General features: G+C 44.0%; 1 protein-coding gene across 1 annotated transcript; it reads left to right on the top strand.

Annotated features, from left to right (window-relative positions):
- Positions 1-470: 470 nt before the first annotated feature.
- On the top strand, positions 471-20,808 carry abcd3a (ATP-binding cassette, sub-family D (ALD), member 3a). Its single transcript, XM_065019252.1, has 21 exons — positions 471-639; positions 2,227-2,263; positions 2,366-2,467; positions 3,985-4,073; positions 4,768-4,837; positions 5,384-5,481; positions 6,516-6,639; positions 7,024-7,080; positions 7,177-7,319; positions 7,486-7,555; positions 7,728-7,797; positions 12,678-12,867; positions 13,096-13,260; positions 13,439-13,502; positions 13,718-13,795; positions 13,932-13,997; positions 16,179-16,388; positions 17,862-17,966; positions 18,162-18,218; positions 18,459-19,251; positions 19,293-20,808. Exons 1-20 carry the CDS (start codon positions 527-529, stop codon positions 18,534-18,536), a joined length of 1,986 nt encoding a protein of 661 aa, XP_064875324.1. The 5' UTR covers positions 471-526; the 3' UTR covers positions 18,537-19,251; positions 19,293-20,808.
- The last annotated feature ends 3 nt before the right edge of the window (positions 20,809-20,811 follow it).

The following is a 20,811-nucleotide window of genomic DNA, read 5'->3' as shown; positions in this document are numbered from 1 at the left end:
AACGAGCTGTCAAAATGAAGACGAGACTTGACGTGTTTCACTATAACTAAGCGTAAAAATGTATGGTTTACGATAAATAAAAAAAATGTTTCTCCATGAAAAGTGGCTCTTTCATTCTCCAAACGGTAGGCTGGAGAGACCAATACCCAACCTATTCAGAAAAAAAATGTTTTCTGTAGATGATATTCGGCGATATGATATCATGCCATTGTTTATTTCCATGTCCTTGCTGTAACCGAGCCTAGATAAAAGCTGCACTCATACTTGCAATTACACAGCTTTTTCATTTTAATATCATCATGTCATATAATTATCCATGGGCTTTAGAATAGCCGGGATAAACGGATTATTCTGAGGTGTTCTGATTTTTCTAAGCCATAGCATGGTCAGTTATTTGAACCATTTCCTTCGACCCTACTGACCTATGCTCTCACTCGTCCGCGGTGACGGACTACTCTCATTTGTTCCCTGCCCACTACCCAGCATGCCAGTCGGTGCGCACTGATCCACTGATACTGTCGGTAATATGGCGGCCGTCAGTAAGTACCTGACAGCTAAAAACTCTTCGATAGCTGGCGGAGTCCTACTCGTTTTATACATCCTGAAGCAAAGAAGAAGAAGAGGAGGCAAGTCAAGCGGGTATGTTGCTGGGGGAAAAAAGTATAATCGAATCTCTGTTGTACTTTAATTGTGCGTAGCTAGACTGCCCATGCAGCGGGTTATTGTGTCACAGAACTTGTGGCCAGCAAGCTAAGAAACGTTTGCCCACTTGACGGGTGTAAAGTCTGAAAGTCAGAGAGATGTTGTAGTTGTATAATATCGCAGGTCTCTATAAGACAAAGGAGTTGATGGCTGTGCATATCGCATGTTGTAACATTAAGTTTGTGTTCTTATATCTCTGTCAATGTAAATCTCCATTCTCATTAGCAAACAATAGAGGTCTTTATACCCCGGTGCAGCTGGAATAGTCGCATGATGTGTATAAACCTTGATTTGCTAATGTTTTTTTTCCCCATTTTAATGAGGCATTGACGCCACCGGCAGCCATAGTGGTACTCCTCGGAAGGAGTGGTCCTTCCAATCAAATCTATCTATAAAGCCCTTTCATCAGCTGATGTCTCAAAGTGCTGTACAGAAACCCAGCCTAAAATCCCAAACAGCAAGCAATGCAGGTGCAGAAGCACGGTGGCTAGGAAAAACTCCCTAGAAAGGCCAGAACCTAGGAAGAAACTTAGCTAGCTTTGTCTTACATCCGAATTAGACGTTCATCCATCTTTCTCATGTCAAAGTGTTTAAGGGTAAGTTTAGACATGAACTCTGAAATCGTACAGGTAGGCATTAACTCTGAAATCGTACAGGTAGGCATTAACTCTGAATGATTAAGGTTTGGGATAGGATTAAAACAGAAATCTCAAAAACCACTTTCTGTCGCTGGATTCGACCTTGCAATCTTTGGAGTCAGAGGCTGATGCTTACTGCCATCCCCATATCGAATACTGTCTTGTATGTCAGGTGACCTGGCTGGTCCTCGATTGGGGAAAAAAAATGGACTTATACAGTATTTCAATAAAATTATTTTAGGACAAAATCATGTGCTTTGAAGTATGCCTTTGTTGTCGTGGGGATGGTAACACAGTACTTCAACAAATGTTTTTGTCTTTCTATTTTTAATGTTCAGTTCACATAATATAACTTAAGTATGTAATAAGATGTCAGTAATATAATATACTTTTCAAAAATGAATATAGATGTTGATAAATGCATTTCTATAACTTTCAGAATCTTTTTTTTAATTTTTTAGAAACTGCGGGAGGAGTACCAAAATGGCTGTGCGGTGGTTTCAATACCGCCCCCCCCCCCCCCCCCCAGTCAGTGTCATCTAGGGTTAAAATCTCGATAGTTCATTGGCTAATCAGGGCTAATATTTCAACAATGTAACAGAAGTCACTGTTGCTTATTAGCAGCTTGCTGTCCTTTGATGTAATTTTTGAAAATGTTCTTAGACAGTTAAAAATTGCACATTCGTTAGAAGTTCAATTCTGTGTCAAGACTCAAGTGATCTCTCTTTTTTTTTTTTTTACATTCAACCTTCACACCATTACACTCGATTTACGATGATGAAACTAAATCAATTTGACCCTTGGTATATTGTGTTCATTGCATGATGTTGCACGTGTCTAGTTGGAACGGTTGTATCTGACTATGTGCCGTTTACATCGTTTACAGCAAAAAAGGACGCTCAGAACTGGTGGTGAGCAATGAAGTAAGTACACAAGCACGCGTGCATCCAACAAATGTATGAAACTCTCAACTACATGCCACATTTGTCCCCTGACACCTGCATTTGGCTCTGTCATTTGTGAAGGACAAAGCAGCCAAGAAAGACCGTGCTGCGGTGGACTATGTCTTCTTCCTCAGAATCAGTAAGATCATCCGGATCATGGTGCCTCGCTGGTTCTGCAAAGAGGTGGGCCTTGTTGTTGTTGTTGTTACAGACCAATATGGTCACATATTGAGCAAAAAAAAACAAGCTCAGAGGAGTTCCCAGTGGCATTTTATAAGTCTGTTATTATGTCATGTGAATAATATTAATTAAAGGGGATGTTCCACTATTTTTTGTTACATGTGGCCTTATTTTTATTATGTGGTTGTAGCAGAATTGGTTGTCACGTTTTGCTGAGTCATCACTTGTGATTGGCTACAATGCATTATGACAAGTTCTCCACGACACTCCTATTACATCAGAATCTCATTCTGGATGTCTCTGCACAAAATGTTAGACTTTTATTTTTCTTATTCACTGTGCCATAAATTCATGTTTGAATGATGCTGTTTACAAAAAAAATGGATTCATGAGACAGAGGATTTATTTTATTTTTTCAAGAATTGAGTGCAGAGACATACAGAATGAGATTCTGATGGAATTTGAGTTGGTTTGGAGTGTTTTTGGAGAGCTTTACAACCTGCTTAGACACATTTTCATAATCCATTGTAGTCAATGGCAAGTGAGGACTCTGTAACGAAACAATATATATATAATAGTGGTTTGGGGATCAACTACATGCACAGAAAGAGTGAAAATAAGGCCACTTGTAAAAATGGATGAACTTCCACGGTAAGTAGAAGTTCTAGGCCGATAAGTTGTGTTCTGTAGCACCACGTGATAAGCATTAAACCTTGGAAGTAATTCGTCTCTGTGGTAATCGGCCTTGTCTTGTACAGATAGATCTGTGCTCCTTCATTGCGTCACTTTTACGGCCACAACTTATCTCTTCCTCTGTGCACGTTTGTCTCAACAGACATTTTAGTTCATTAAGTGTGGTCATTGACAATTTGCAAACGTTTTATAGTCTTGTGTGTTGTATAAAATAAATAAAAAACACCCACAGAGCCCAAACAGACCTGTCATACTGATCAGTTTGTTTGATAAGTCAAGGTCACGATGATATGAAGTCTGTTGGGTGTATCAGAGTTCATCCTCTACTGAATGAACTCTAAAATTACTAGTTGTTAGATAAGGACAGGACTATTCTACCAGTCGTGTTGTTAGATGAGGACAGGTCTATTCTACAGGTCATGTTAGTTAAGGACAGGTCTATTCTACCAGTCATGTTGTTGGATGAGGACAGGTCTATTCTTCCAGTCAGTTAGATAAGGACAGGTCTATTCTTCCAGTTAGTTAGATAAGGACAGGTCTATTCTTCCAGTCAGTTAGATGAGGACAGGTCTATTCTTCCAGTCAGGTAGATGAGGACAGGTCTATTCTACCAGTCAGGTAGATGAGGACAGGTCTATTCTACATTTGAACTGCCATGTATTAGTCATTCATCTAGTTTGCTCATATTATTTCCAATACAAACATGACATTGATTTGCTTAAAGAACTGTCCATTGCATTGTTTAATATGTGTATTTAATCACCTGATGGATTTGCTCATCTGGTCTGTTCCCTTCCACTTCTTTATTCCCTCCGTTGTCATCACAGACAGGATACCTTGTTCTCATAGCTGCCATGTTGGTGACCAGGACATATTGTGACGTCTGGATGATCCAGAATGGAACCATGATTGAAAGGTGAGAATCACTGAGATAGAATTAGAACGCTTTTATTCTATGGTTAGAACCCTGACTTGCCATGTGACCTGTGATTCTTCACTATAGCTAGATGACCAATGACTTTTGGTGGATGTGATTGTGTTGTTGGGGGGTTAAAATATGGTGGTCTGGTCCCCCCATGCACAGATTCAGCCTGATACTGGACTAAGACGCATGTTCAATGGAGATAATTATTTTAAAGTGTGCTTTTTAGTCCAGGATGAGGCTTTATTCCAGGTCTGGGAAACCAGCCCCGGATCATATTAACTGAATTCCTGCGCATGAAAATACATGCCTTTCAATCTCCCACAGTGGTATCATTAGCAGAGATATCAATGTACTACATGATTCTATATGTGTTATTTCATAGTTTTGATGTCTTCACTATTATTCTACAGTGTAGAAAACAGTAAAAAATAAAGAGAAACCCTGGAACGAGTCGGTTTGTCTAAACTTTAGACTGGTACTGTATGTGCTTGAGTTTAACGGGGTTTTTCCCCCATGACCATCATGGCAGAGGAGTTGGCTGAAGCATAAACAGATCTTACTGAGGCTAGAACCTAGGCACTACCGTTACAGATGAAATCCATTCAGCTGCCAATGTCTTGCCTAGCTGTGTGTCCCATGTCACTGACCCCGTTGGTTCGTTCTTGTGCATGTTTTGGGTCTGCAGCGCAATTATCGGTCGTTCCAACACCGATTTCAAGAACTACTTGTTCAACTTTTGCAAAGTCATGCCACTTGTAAGTGTGTTTTTTTTTTTTTTTGTTATTTCATTGCATCCAACAATTGACTCGGTTTTTCTAGATGTCTGTGGATTTGATTTGCCTCTGATATATAAATGTCATGTTACAGTAGTTGGTTAGTTTCACAACGCCGACTCCAGTCTACTTTCTTATTCTGTTTTAAAATCTCAGGTCGTCTGATATTATTATTATTAGCATAATAATATTGACTGTATATTATTCGTATCCTCTCTTAATACTGTAACTCATCACTTCCTAATATCATTTATATTTGATATATAATTAATCAATAACCAGATAATAGGATCGATCATACATTGCCTGGAAAACTGGAGAATATTCTGTTTGTTATATGTACGTTTTTACAGAATGTATCTCATCCTCTAGACAATTGGTGTTTAATTTTCTCTGCATGCTTTGTATTCAACTGTCTCTTTGCCTGTGGCTTGAACAAATCCAGATTTAATCTGTGTTTGGACAGTGTACTAAGGTTGTGTTTTGATGAAGAGCTGATGTTAAAGTGTATGTTTTGTTGACTGACAGATTGCATTGGTGAATAACTTCTTGAAGCTGGGTCTGAATGAGCTGAAGCTGAGGTTCAGAGTGAGGCTAACCAAACACCTCTACGACGAGTACCTCAAGTAAGCACTGTCTACCGCGCTGTCTGTCTACCGCGCTGTCTGTCTACCCTACTGTCTACCACGCCGTCTGTCTACCGCGCCGTCTACTGTCTGTATACCCTACTGTCTACCACGCCGTCTGTCTACCGCGCCGTCTGTCTACCGCGCCGTCTACTGTCTGTATACCCTACTGTCTACCACGCCGTCTGTCTACCGCGCCGTCTACTGTCTGTATACCCTACTGCCTACCACGCCGTCTACTGTCTGTATACCCTACTGTCTACCACGCCGTCTGTCTACCGCGCCGTCTACTGTCTGTATACCCTACTGTCTACCACGCCGTCTACTGTCTGTATACCCTACTGTCTACCGCGCTGTCTACTGTCTACCGCGCTGTCTACCGCACTGTCTACTGTCTGTATACCCTACTGTCTACCGCACTGTCTACTGTCTGTATACCCTACTGTCTACCACGCCGTCTGTCTGTATACCCTACTGTCTACCGCACTGTCTACAGCACTGTCTACCGCGCGGTCTACTGTCTACCGCGCTGTCTACTGCCTGTAAATCCTACTGTCTACCCTGCTGTCTGTCTACCCTGCTGTCTGTCTACCCTGCTGTCTGTCTACCCTGCTGTCTGTCTACCCTACTGTCTGTCTACCCTACTGTCTGTCTACCCTACTGTCTGTCTACCCTACTGTCTGTCTACTGTCTACCGCACTTGTCTACCGTGCTGTCTACTGTCTGTATACCCTACTGTCTACCGCGCTGTCTACTGTCTGTATACCCTACTGTCTACCGCGCTGTCTACTGTCTGTATACCCTACTGTCTACCGCACTGTCTACTGTCTGTATACCCTACTGTCTACCGCACTGTCTACTGTCTACCGCGCTGTCTACTGTCTACCGCGCTGTCTACTGTCTGTATACCCTACTGTCTACAGCGCTGTCTGTCTATGGCACTATCTTCTGTCTACTGTCTCTTCTCATAACCTTACATTCCCATAGTCAGTCTGTCTGTAATTGAACTCACTCAAAATGTGTGTCATCCCCAGAGGATACACGTACTACAAAATGGGCAACCTGGATAACCGTATCGCTAACGCTGACCAGCTGCTGACTCAGGATGTAGAGAGGTTCTGTAACAGCGTGGTGGACCTCTACTCCAACCTCAGCAAGGTACTGTAGTCTACACACCTAAACTATCATGCTGACTACTGTTTGTTTAAGACCGAAGTATACATTCTTGTCTATATCTTCTCGTGTGTGTGTGGTTCCAAGGTGTATGTTTAGGAATTTGTATGGTTGTTGTAGTACACCTTAGTCTATCATTAACTTGTTGTGTAAATCGTGATATTGCTGAAAGCTGTTATTTGTATTTATTATTGATCCCCATTGGTTCCTGCCACGGAAGCCACTACTCTTCCTGGGGTCCAGCAAAAATGAAGGCAGTTTATACAATTTGACAATACATTGACAGATTTCGCAACACACTGTGTGCCCTCGGGCCCCCTACTCCACCAGGGAGATCTACATGTTAACACTACTGCATATCCCCTTTAGCCTCTCTTGGACATTGGACTGTACATCTTCAAGCTGACGTCTGCCATCGGTGCCCAGGTGAATACGAATTCAGATTCCAGAAGCAACCAATAGATTCCATTCAGGTTTTTTAGAACGTACTGAAATATATTCTGTATGTGATGTCACCGTCAGGGCCCAGCGAGTATGATGACCTACCTGCTGGTCTCAGGCCTGTTCCTGACCAGACTACGACGGCCCATCGGTAAGATGACGGTGACAGAGCAGCGCTACGAGGGAGAGTACCGATATGTCAACTCGCGACTCATCACCAACAGGTGTGAAGGCCTGGATCTGAGTACATCATGGGTTGTCAATAGAGTGCTTTTATGGCCAGAAAAAAAAAAAAAAAATGTTTTAGTTGAAACTTGTTAAATCACCCCTGTCGTGGTGTTTAAAAAAAAAAAAAGAGAACTAAATAATGTTTAACGTGTTTTGTCTTAGTGAGGAGATTGCCTTCTACAACGGGAACATGAGAGAGAAACAGACGATTCACTCGACATTTAAGAAACTGGTGAGTTACCGTTAGTCCTGTGTGCCAGTCCGAGGTACATTAAAGATCTGTCTTCACTTCTGTCTAAACGGACAAACTGCTGATTTGTGAGTTTAAAAGTGTTTTGATAATAATGCCGTGATACAGAGAGCCTGGCCAGAGAGCGTATCACTGATGCCTTCTGTCTTCACAGGTCGACCATTTGCACAAGTTTATCTTCTTCCGTTTCTCCATGGGCTTCGTGGACAGCCTGATCGCAAAGTGTAAGATCTGATGTTTTAAACCCTACATATTAATATGGTGACATGGCCAGAGAGAGAGCTGTATATGGTGATATCGTCAGTGACATGGCCAGAGAGAGAGCTGTATATGGTGATATCGTCAGTGACATGGCCAGAGAGAGAGCTGTATATGAGCTGTATATGGTGATATCGTCAGTTACATGGCCAGAGAGAGGTGATATCGTCAGTGACATGGCCAGCTGTATATGGTGATATCGTCAGTTACATGGCCAGAGAGAGCTGTATGGTGATATCGTCAGTTACATGGCCAGAGAGACATGGTGATATCGAGAGAGAGCTGTAAATGGTGATATCGTCAGTGACATGGCCAGAGAGAGAGCTGTATATGGTGATATCGTCAGTGACATGGCCAGAGAGAGAGCTGTAAATGGTGATATCGTCAGTGACATGGCCAGAGAGAGAGCTGTATATGGTGATATCGTCAGTTACATGGCCAGAGAGCGAGCTGTATATGGTGATATCGTCAGTTACATGGCCAGAGAGAGAGCTGTATATGGTGATATCGTCAGTTACATGGCCAGAGAGAGAGCTGTATATGGTGATATCGTCAGTGACATGGCCAGAGAGAGAGCTGTATATGGTGATATCGTCAGTTACATGGCCAGAGAGAGAGCTGTATGGTGAATCGTCAGTTACATGGTGCCAGTTACAGAGAGAGCTGTATATGGTGATATCGTCAGTTACATGGCCAGAGAGAGCTGTATATGGTGATATCGTCAGTTACATGGCCAGATGAGCTGTATATGGTGATATCGTCAGTGACATAGCCTGTATATGGTGATAGTCAGATGGCCAGAGCTGTATATGGTGATATCGTCAGTTACATGGCCAGAGAGAGAGCTGTATATGGTGATATCGTCAGTTACATGGCCAGAGAGCTGTATATGGTGAGCGTGTAGCTGTATGGTGATATCGTCAGTGAGCATGATATCGTCAGTGACATGGCCAGAGAGCTGTATATGGTGATATCGTCAGTTACATGGTGCCAGAGAGAGAGCTGTATATGGTGAGCTGTAAATGGTGATATCGTCAGTGACATGGCCAGAGAGATAGAGCTGTATATGGTGATATCGTCAGTTACATGAGCATGGGCCAGAGAGAGAGCTGTATATGGTGATATCGTCAGTTACATGGCCAGAGAGAGAGCTGTATATGGTGATATCGTCAGTTACATGGCCAGAGAGAGAGCTGTATATGGTGATATCGTCAGTGACATGGCCAGAGAGAGAGCTGTATATGGTGATATCGTCAGTGACATGGCCAGAGAGAGAGCATGGTGTTACAGTGACAGCCAGAGAGAGAGCTGTATATGGTGATATCGTCAGTTACATGGCCAGAGAGAGAGCTGTAAATGGTGATATCGTCAGTTACATGGCCAGAGAGAGAGCTGTATATGGTGATATCGTCAGTTACATGGCCAGAGAGAGAGCTGTATATGGTGATATCGTCAGTTACATGGCCAGAGAGAGAGCTGTATGGTGATATCGTCAGTTACATGGCCAGAGAGAGAGCTGCCAGAAAAATGGTGATATCGTCATATGGCCTGTATATGGTGAGAGTGACAGCCAGAGAGCTTATATGGTGATATCGCCAGTTACATGGCCAGAGAGAGAGCTGTATATGGTGATATGACATGGCCAGAGTGACATAGCCAGAGAGAGAGCTGTATATGGTGATATCGTCAGTTACATGGCAGAGAGAGAGCTGTATATGGTGATAGTCAGTTACATGGAGAGCTGTATATGGTGATATCGTCAGTTACATAGCCAGAGAGAGAGCTGTATATGGTGATATCGTCAGTTACATGGCCAGAGAGAGAGCTGTAAATGGTGATATTGTCAGTTACATGGCCAGAGAGAGCTGTATATGGTGATATCGTCAGTTACATGGCCAGAGAGAGCTGTATATGGTGATATCGTCAGTTACATGGCCAGAGAGAGAGCTGTAAAATGGTTACATAGCCAGAGAGAGAGCCTTATATGGTGATATCGTCAGTTACATGGCCAGAGAGAGAGCTGTATATGGTGATATCGTCAGTGACATAGCCAGAGAGAGAGCTGTACATAGCCAGAGAGAGAGCTGTATATGGTGATATCGTCGTCAGTTACATGGCCAGAGAGAGAGCTCAGTTACATGGCCAGAGAGAGAGCTGTATATGGTGATATCGTCAGTTACATAGCCAGAGAGAGAGCTGTATATGGTGATATCGTCAGTTACATGGCCAGAGAGAGAGCTGTAAATGGTGATATCGTCAGTTACATGGCCAGAGAGAGAGCTGTAAATGGTGATATCGTCAGTTACATGGCCAGAGAGAGCTGTATATGGTGATATCGTCAGTTACATGGCCAGAGAGAGAGCTGTATATGGTGATATCAGTTACATCATATGGTGATACATGGCCAGAGAGAAAGCTGTATATGGTGATATCAGTCAGTGACATGGCCATCGTCAGTTACAGAGAGAGCTGTATATGGTGTAAATGGTGATATACATGGCCAGAGAGAGCTGTATATGGTGATATCGTCAGTGACATGGCCAGAGAGAGAGCTGTATATGGTGATATCAGTTACATGGCCATGGTGCCAGTTACATGGCCAGAGAGAGAGCTGTATATGGTGATATCGTCAGTTACATGGCCAGAGAGAGAGCTGTTACATGGCTGATATCGTCAGTGACATGGCCAGAGAGAGAGCTGTATATGGTGATATCGTCAGTGACATGGCCAGAGAGAGAGCTGTATATGGTGATATCGTCAGTGACATGAGCTGTATATGGTGATATCGTCAGTGAGCCAGAGAGCTGTATATGGTGATATCAGTTACATGGCCAGTTACATGGCCAGATGGCCAGAGAGAGCTGTATATGGTGATATCGTCAGTTACATGGCCAGAGAGCTGATGGTGATAGCTGTATATGGTGATATCGTCAGTTACATACATGGCAGTTACATGGCCAGAGAGAGCTGTATATGGTGATATCGTCAGTTACATGGCCAGAGAGAGCTGATCGTCAGTTACATGGCCAGAGAGAGAGCTGTATATGGTGATATCGTCAGTTACATGGCCAGAGAGAGCTGTATATGGTGATATCGTCAGTTACATGGCCAGAGAGAGCTGAGAGCTGTAAATGGTGATATCGTCAGTTACATGACATGTGCCAGAGAGAGAGCTGTATATGGTGATATCGTCAGTTACATGGCCAGAGAGATGGTGAGAGCTGTAAATGGTGATATCGTCAGTTACATGGCCAGAGAGAGAGCTGTAAAATGTCAGTTACATGGCCAGAGAGAGAGCTGTATATGGTGATATCGTCAGTTACATGGCCAGAGAGAGAGCATGTGATATCGTCAGAGAGAGAGAGCTGTATATGGTGATATCGTCAGTTACATGGCCAGAGAGAGAGCTGTATATGGTGAGTCAGTTACATGTATATGGTGATATCGTCAGTGGCCAGAGATCAGAGTGAGCATGATATAGCCAGAGAGAGAGAGCTGTATATGGTGATATCGTCAGTTACATGGCCAGAGAGAGAGCTGTATATGGTGATATCGTCAGTTACATGGCCAGAGAGAGAGCTGTATATGGTGATATCGTCAGTTACATAGCCAGAGAGAGAGCTGTATATGGTGATATCGTCAGTTACATGGCCAGAGAGAGAGCTGTATATGGTGATATCGTCAGTTACATCAGCTGTATATGGTGATATCGTCAGGCCAGAGAGATGGTGATAGCTGTATATGGTGATATCGTCAGTTACATAGCCAGAGAGAGCTGTATATGGTGATATCTGTTACATATGGTGATATCGTCAGTTACATGGCCAGAGAGAGAGCTGTAAATGGTGATATCGTCAGTTACATGGCCAGAGAGAGCTGTATATGGTGATATCGTCAGTTACATGGCCAGAGAGAGAGCTGTATATGGTGATATCGTCAGTTACATGGCCAGAGAGAGAGCTGTAAAATGGTTACATAGCCAGAGAGAGAGCCTTATATGGTGATATCGTCAGTTACATGGCCAGAGAGAGAGCTGTATATGGTGATATCGTCAGTGACATAGCCAGAGAGAGAGCTGTATATGGTGATATCGTCAGTTACATGGCCAGAGAGAGAGCTGTATATGGTGATATGGCCAGAGAGAGCTGTATATGGTGATATCAGTTACATAGCCAGAGAGAGAGCTGTATATGGTGATATCGTCAGTGACATGGCCAGAGAGAGAGCTGTATATGGTGATATCGTCAGTTACATGGCCAGAGAGAGAGCTGTATATGGTGATATCGTCAGTTACATGGCCAGAGAGAGAGCTGTATATGGTGATATCGTCAGTGACATGGCCAGAGAGAGAGCTGTATATGGTGATATCGTCAGTTACATGGCCAGAGAGAGAGCTGTATATGGTGATATCGTCAGTTACATAGCCAGAGAGAGAGCTGTATATGGTGATATCGTCAGTTACATAGCTGTATATGGTGGTCAGTTACAGCCAGAGAGAGAGCTGTAAATGGTGATATCGTCAGTTACATGGCCCAGAGTTACAGAGAGCTGTAAATGGTGATATCGTCAGTTACATACATGGTGGCAGTTACATGGCCAGAGAGAGCTGTATATGGTGATATCGTCAGTTACATGGCCAGAGAGAGAGCTGTATATGGTGATATCGTCAGTTACATGGCCAGAGAGAGAGCTGTATATGGCGGCCAGTTGATTTCTGCACTTCTCCGACTTGCCGCTGTCCATCCGCCACATTTTATCGTTGCTTGGCCAGACGAACATAAAATAACATTGTTCATTGCATCACCTCCTATACTAAACCAGTGCTTGGGTCTCTTCCTTCCCTCAGACATAGCCACTGTGGTGGGCTACTTGGTGGTGAGTCGGCCCTTCCTCAACCTAGCCGACCCCCGCCACATGAACAGCAGCCAACCTGAGTTGCTGGAGGACTATTACCAGAGTGGCAGGATGCTACTGAGGATGTCCCAGGCTCTGGGAAGGATCGTACTGGCTGGTAGAGAGATGACCAGGCTCTCTGGGTGAGACTTCTCTCTTCCCAATACACTATGATCCAATCACATATTGGATGGTATTTGATTCAATTCCATTTCTAATTCAAAGTAGTAGCCTGTTCTAGACATAGACCACTAAACTGCCTTATCTTTCCATGACCACTTCATTCTTCTGTCGGTGCTTTCCATGCTTTCCCTCCGTAGTGCTTGGGTAGGAGGTGTTCTGAGCTAGGCTGGTCTCGCTTCTTCTCCCAGGTTCACCATGCGTATCACTGAGCTCATGAAGGTCCTGAAGGAACTGAACTCTGGGAAGTACGAGCGTACCATGGTCTCTCATCAGGACAAGGAGTCAGAAGCCGTAGAAAGAGTCCCCCTTGTCCCGGGCAGCGGACAGATCATCAACGTTGACCACATCATCAAGTATGTGTGACAAAGCCTCTGTACAAAAGCCTCTCTGCATTTCTGTACATTATATTGGCTGCATAAAATCTCTTTTTAATATGTTACCCTCACTGAAGTTGTCCACGACCAAGGGGTTTTCTGAGGAGGAGTGGTCAGTAAGAGCAGTGTCTTTGACTGTTTTGTTTTGGTGCTGCAGGTTTGAACACACACCACTGGCAACACCCAATGGAGATATCCTGATCAAGGACCTGACCTTTGAAGTAGGCATCTCTTTCTTTTCTCTATGCTGGATAAGTCTCACTGAGAACATCTGGTTAGGACAATAAGACATAAAGAACTTTTTTTTTTTGTATTTTAAAGTCGGGAATGTTCAGACCACTTTGATTTTAATGAGTGATGTATTTAAAGTTTGAATGGTCACGCTGGATGTTACAATGAGGTTATTCTTTCTCTCTCTCTCTCTCTCCTCCCCCAGGTGAGGTCTGGTACCAACGTGTTAGTGTGTGGGCCCAATGGCTGTGGCAAGAGTTCACTCTTCAGAGTCCTGGGAGAGGTGATGAATGTTCAGTTTTATGTTCTATTGATATGCCTGTGGAGGATGGAAGTACTGCAACAAAATCAATGATTTGCGCTGACGTAACTTAAGAGTGATAACCCCTGGAGATAACATTCGGTGTGTTTCTCCATAGCTCTGGCCTCTGTTCGGAGGGCAGCTGACCAAGCCTGAGAGAGGGAAGCTCTTCTATGTTCCTCAGGTAACTAAATGGACACCTTGAGTATTTTATATGACTAATTAGGGATGTAACGTATTCGTACCAAACCGTTTGGTATGGAACCTCTGGTTTGGTCCACACTGTAAACCCAACTGCGTTGTAGGCCTGTGCCTGTTGAGTAAAACCGAGCCGGGAGAAACATCTTCAAGCTTTACCGTTAAAACACCATGATCAAAATTCAAATATTAACTGGCACAGTTCAAACTGTCCTTTTTGTGAGGAGCAGCCGGGAAGTACCTCTGTACTATGGTGAGTGGTGGGACATTTTTAGGAACATTTTGTCTTCCCAGTAGGTTACAACCGCGATGGGAAAGAGAGTTGTGGATTAAACGTTAACAGTATGTCTCAAACGCTCTAAAAGAAAAGCCAATGCAGCTGCCAACACTACCAATACGTTGACACATTTTACACCGACATCAGCCCAGTATACCAGAGCAAGACGGAAACGCAAATGAACAACAACACAACATCGTCTCCCTCTGCGTTCAAGCAGCCCTTTCTAATCGGCAGCTGATTGTAACCGGGCCAAAGAAATGACAAGAATGATAGATGGGCTATGTTTTATATTTTTTTACAGTCTTTGGGTTTATAGCCGCGGATATGTGGCCGTTCTCGGTGGTTGAGAATACGGGATTTTTCAGCACCTCGTGAAAGAGACTCACTCATTTCAGTAAACGGGTAGTACCCACTCTATATAAACAAGCCAAAGTTTTCAATGAATTGGCTAATGCACCTTGTGTTACACTCACTTAACCAGTGACAGCCCGTCACATGACCCCGGAGTGGGAGATGTACCGTGCTACAGACACGTTTATGGCACGGAAGAAGGCGGTGTCATGGTGCGTTCGTAACCAAGTGGGAATTTACCACATGCTACTGGGAAAAATCCACTTGAATGGCCCTCCTACTAGTGGGGAAAATCGTCAGTCATCCTGAGCACGCACGTCTCCACACATGGTGACCTCTTGACATCACCTACTAAGGAAATGGTCCCTATAACAGCATTTTCGGGCAGTTAAATGCAACAACACATGATTTATTTAAAAAAAGCTATCTATTAAATACAATTTTGAACTCTATCGTTTGTTTTTTCGAGCCTGACGACTGTACTTTTAGTTTATGGTTGACACAACTTGTTGGCCATTGTCCAATCGCCGTTCCTCAACTAGTTCAATCGCATGAATGCATCCAACTAGTATTTACGACTTCACAACTGGTAAATTCCCACATCCCACATAGTTACGAACGCGGCATCAGAGTGAAAACTTGACAAGCCCAAAATAACAATCCTGTCACAACAGACAAGGGAAGGAACGCTGAACGTTGTGAACGCTGAACGTTGTGAACGCTGAACATTGTGAACGCTGAACGTTGTGAACGCTGAACATTGTGAACGCTGAACGTTGTGAACGCTGAACGTTGTGAACGCTGAACGTTGTGAACGCTGAACGTTGTGAACGCTGAACGTTGTGAACGCTGTGAACGTTGTAAAGCGCTGAACGTTGTGAACGCTGTGAACGCTGAACGTTGTGAACGCTGAACGTTGTGAACGCTGAACGTTGTGAACGCTGTGAACGTTGTGAACGCTGTGAACGTTGTAAAGCGCTGAACGCTGTGAACGTTGTAAAGCGCTGAACGTTGTGAACGCTGTGAACGTTGTAAAGCGCTGAACGTTGTAAAGCGCTGAACGTTGTGAACGTTGTAAAGCGCTGAACGTTGTAAAGCGCTGAACGTTGTAAAGCGCTGAACGTTGTAAAGCGCTGAACGTTGTAAAGCGCTGAACGTTGTAAAGCGCTGAACGTTGTAAAGCGCTGAACGTTGTAAAGCGCTGAACGTTGTAAAGCGCTGAACGCTGTAAAGCGCTGAACGTTGTGAACGCTGTAAAGCGCTGAACGTTGAGCGTTGTGAACGGCATTTCATTCCCCTGCTGCACTGAAACCGAACCGTTGCCCCAAAAACTTAATGAATGCCGAACCGTGGGTTTGGTGAACCGTTACACCCCTATTACCGTATTCTATTCCATGTTTTGGCAAATTGTAAATTGACAGCCAACTCTAGTCTGTCTGTTTACATCTCATTGTAGAGATCCTCCATGACCCCTGACCTCTTCCATCTTATTGTACAGACCCAACATGACCTTTGACTTATTGAATCCTATTATAGAGACCGTATATGACCCTTGGCACCCTGAGGGATCAGGTGATTTACCCTGACACCTATGAGGAACAGAAGCGAAAAGGAATCTCTGACCAGGTGTTGAAGGAGTACCTGGACAATGTCCAGCTGGGTCACATCCTGGAGAGGGAGGGGACCTGGGACACCGTACAGGACTGGATGGACGTCCTCAGTGGAGGAGAGAAGCAAAGGATGGCGGTAAGACGGATGAGAGGAATACTTCCTGAATGGAATAGTTTTTATTTGAAATTTTAAAAAATACAATCTAAATGGTTTCTCGTACCTCATTGGAGATACTTCACCATCTATCGTCAGGTTATCACCGAGTGACATCATACTGGCCTTCTAAAAACTAGGTATTTAGGGTATATGAACAATGTTTTATAGGATGTGACATACTGAAAATGTAGGCGGAGCCTAACGTGTTGTTTATTGCATTAGATTAAACTAAATACTACCATTTAGTACTCGGGAATGTACACTGAACAAAAATATAAACGCATGACCTGACATAAAATATCCCCGAAATGTTCCATATATCAAGAAGCTGATTAAACAGCATGATCATTACACAGGTGCACCTTGTGCTGGGGGGGACAAAATAAGAGCCACTTTAAAATGTGCAGTTTTGGCCCAGGCTCTGTCGCAGCCGGCCGTGACCGGGAGGTCCGTGGGACGACGCACAATTGACCTAGCGTCGCCCGGGTTAGGGAGGGTTTGACCGGTAGGGATATCTGTGTCTCATCGCGAACCAGTGACTCCTGTGGCGGGCCGGGCGCAGTGCACGCTAACCAAGGTAGCCAGGTGCACGGTGTTTCCTCCGACACATTGGTGCGGCTGGCTTCCGGGTTGGAGGCGCGCTGTGTTAAGAAGCAGTGCGGCTTGGTTGGGTTGTGTTTCGGAGGACGCATGGCTTTCAACCTTCGTCTCTCCCGAGCCCCTACGGGAGTTGTAGCGATGACACAAGATAGTAATTACTAACAATTGGATACCACGAAATTGGGGAGAAAAGGGGGGTAAAATTTTATATATATATCAACAAAAAAAAAGTGCAGTTTTGTCGCACAATGCCACAGATGTCACAAATGTTGAGGGCGCATGCAATTGGCACACTGACTGCAAGAATGTCCATCAGAGCTGTTGCCATATAATTAAATGTTCATTTCTCTAACATATGCCGCCTCCCAACGGCATTTTAGAGAATTTGGCAGTACATCCAACCGGCCTCACAACCACAGACCACGTGTATGGCATTGTGTGGGCGAACGGTTTGCTGATGTCATTGTTGTGAACAGCGTGCCCCATGGCGGGGTTATGGTATGGGCAGGCATAAGCTATGGACAACGAACACAATTGCATTTTATCGATAGCAATTTGAATGCACAGAGGTACCGTGATGAGATTCTGAGGCCCATTATTTTTTATTGTTTTAATGTATCTGTGACACAGATGCATATCTGTATTCCCAGTCATGTGAAATCCATAGATTAGGGCCTTATTTGTTTATTTCAATTGAACAATTTCCTCATATGAACTTTAACTCAGTAAAATCTTTGAAGTTGTTGCTTTTTATTTTTGTTCAGTGTAGTTTTAGTAATGTAGTATGCAAGACAGATTTCGGACACAAGCCATTTTTTGACTTGGTTTGGTCTGCTTCACGTGTGTCTGTAGATGGCTCGGTTGTTCTACCACAAGCCCCAGTTTGCAATCCTGGATGAGTGCACCAGTGCTGTGAGCGTTGATGTGGAGGACTTCATCTACAGCCACTGCAGAACGGTACGGCCTTTTAGCCCGGACTCGTAGCATGTACTGCTATATGTCTGAGTGTTTTACTTCTGAATCTGTCTTTTTTATAATTCTCCAGTTTTGAATAAATAATAATATACGTTACGTACAAGTGGTCTGCAGCATGGTTCATCTAGTTGTTTGGTGTGGTTGTCTAGCTGCTTATGTCTGGTCTGTTTTCAATAGGTTGGCATCAGTCTCTTCACCGTCTCTCACAGGAAGTCTTTGTGGAAACATCACGAGGTAAGATCGCAACCTTTTCTGGAAATACTGGGGGGAGTTTGTGGCTACTGATGTGTCCATATACTGTTGGGAATGCTCTGGGAGATTACTGTGGGGGACTACTTCTGGCAGTTTTTAAAATATGTATATTTTGTTGAATTTGTGTCATGTAAACAAAGGGTTTATCTAAGTTGTCTCTGGTGTAACCCCCAAACCCAAATCCTTTTTGGGTGAACTGAGACTGAGCTTTGTTTTTTCCAGTACTACCTTCACATGGACGGGAGAGGGAACTACGACTTCAAACCCATCACTGAGGAGACCATTGAGTTTGGCTCCTAGACGAACAACACAACACACACACACACACCATAATTTGGCCTAGAAAAAGTTGCTCACTAATTCTGCACTTAAAACCAAGTTTTTGAAGTAACCCTGTTTTTTTTTTGTTTTCTTTTTGACAAATCTGTATTTAAAAGCATCTTGTTAGTCACGTGATTGTATATAACTTGTAATTTATGGTCCAAATTGGTCCAAACTCATGCAGATTACAGAATGGGCTAATCCCAATCCAGATGAATTATGTTTGTGTTATACAACTGTGAACTGAATCATGCTTCATAATGATTAAGATGAGTTAGCCCCTACAGAGGACTCTAATCTGATGAATTAACACAGGGAGGTGGTTGTTTTAGTGGTCTTTTAGACACGTCACTGAGGGCAGGTAACAGTATAAACTGCTATCTTGTCTTTTTTTTTTTTTAAAGGTAAATGTATAATATGCAAATGAAGCTGCTTGTTTCCTCTGCTGGGGTGAAATCCTTCCATGTGCTTTCCTAGCCTGGTCGCTGATATTTGTACTGTCTGGGACCAGGCTAGTCCATCTAGGCCTTTCCTAGCCTGGTCGCTGATATGTTTGTACTGTCTGGGACCAGGCTAGTCCATCTAGGCCTTTCCTAGCCTGGTCCCTGATGTTTGTACTGTCTGGGACCAGGCTAGTCCATCTAGGCCTTTCCTAGCCTGGTCCCTGATGTTTGTACTGTCTGGGACCCGGCTAGTCCATCTAGGCCTTTCTAGCCTGGACCAGGCTGGGACCAGGTCCATCTAGGCCTTTCCTAGCCTGGTCCCTGATGTTTGTACTGTCTGGGACCCGGCTAGTCCATCTAGGCCTTTCCTAGCCTGGTCCCTGATGTTTGTACTGTCTGGGACCAGGCTAGTCCATCTAGGCCTTTCCTAGCCTGGTCCCTGATGTTTGTACTGTCTGGGACCAGGCTAGTCCATCTAGGCCTTTCCTAGCCTGGTCGCTGATATGTTTGTACTGTCCAGGACCTGGCTAGTCCATCTAGGCCTTTCATAGCCTGGTCCCTGATGTTTGTACTGTCTGGGACCAGGCCAGTCCTATGCCTTTTCGTATAGTGGTCCCTGATGTTTGTACTGTCTGGGATCAGGCTAGTACTATGCCTTTTGTAGCCTGGTCCCATGATATGTTTGTACTGTCTAGGACCAGGCTAGTCCTCCTAGGCCTTTCATAGCCTGGTCGCTGATATGTTTGTACTGTCTAGGACCTGGCTAGTCCATCTAGGCCTTTCATAGCCTGGTCCCTGATGTTTGTACTGTCTGGGACCCGGCTAGTCCATCTAGGCCTTTTGTATCCTGGTCCCTGATATGTTGGTACTGTCTGGGACCAGGCTAGTACTATGCCTTTCGTAGCCTGGTCCCATGATATGTTGGTACTGTCTGGGACCAGGCTAGTACTATGCCTTTCGTAGCCTGGTCCCATGATATGTTGGTACTGTCTGGGACCAGGCTAGTACTATGCCTTTCGTAGCCTGGTCCCATGATATGTTTGTACTGTCTAGGACCAGGCTAGTCCTCCTAGGCCTTGGGTTATGAAGCCTGACCTACTGTAGAGTAAAGAGGAAGTGTTGCCTGAAGCTGGAGAATCCCTGTCCCCAGGTGCTTCCTCTATGGCTTTTTCTCCGTTTTGTCTTTCAGCGTGTTCTCACCTCCCTCTGAAAACGCATTGAAAGAGAAGGTCTGAGGAGAGGAGCCTTGGGATTTCTCCAATGTAGTTTGAGAAAGAGATGAGGAAAGGGCCGATGAGAGGAGCCCGGTGTGTGTTCGAGGAAGACTCTGAATCACTCACATTTACAAATCATCTATCACAAATAAGTTTCTGCACAGCGCTCGGTTGAATCCCCTGGACCAGGTTTTCTGTCTCCTGTCTTTTTAAGCATTTACGTACATAATCAGTCATTCTCTCCAGCTGCTTGTAGCAGTATGTGGACTTGGCACTAGATGACAAATCGACTGATCTATGAGAATTGTGTGACGTGTGTTGTTCTTCAGAGTGATCAGTGGTGCAGTTGATCTGCAGAAACCCAGAAGGCTTTCTCCCCCTACCACAACAGTAACCACTACTATAATATACTGACTGTAACAATGGTGTTATTGTTTTTTTGTGAACTGTAAAGAAACAGGCTCTGTAGAACTCATGGTTATATGGGAGAGAGACTGTGTAATATAGTGATTTGACTCTTTAAAAAAAAAAAAGTGCATGCACCTGCAATAAACTGTATCAACAATGCATTTTCATTAAAACAGAGAGACTGGACTC

Source organism: Oncorhynchus nerka, linkage group LG6 (assembly GCF_034236695.1).
Source record: "Oncorhynchus nerka isolate Pitt River linkage group LG6, Oner_Uvic_2.0, whole genome shotgun sequence".
NCBI classification, from domain to species: domain Eukaryota; kingdom Metazoa; phylum Chordata; class Actinopteri; order Salmoniformes; family Salmonidae; genus Oncorhynchus; species Oncorhynchus nerka.
This window is presented reverse-complemented; position numbering and strand designations above follow the sequence as displayed.

Excerpts from the sequence above, each read along its gene's own strand:
- abcd3a (XM_065019252.1), top strand. The coding sequence starts at position 527 with ATGGCGGCCGTCAGTAAGTACCTGACAGCTAAAAACTCTTCGATAGCT. Across the intron at positions 7,556-7,727 it reads ACTCGACATTTAAGAAACTG|GTCGACCATTTGCACAAGTT; the intron begins GTGAGTTACCGT and ends CTGTCTTCACAG. Across the intron at positions 13,503-13,717 it reads TCAAGGACCTGACCTTTGAA|GTGAGGTCTGGTACCAACGT; the intron begins GTAGGCATCTCT and ends CTCCTCCCCCAG.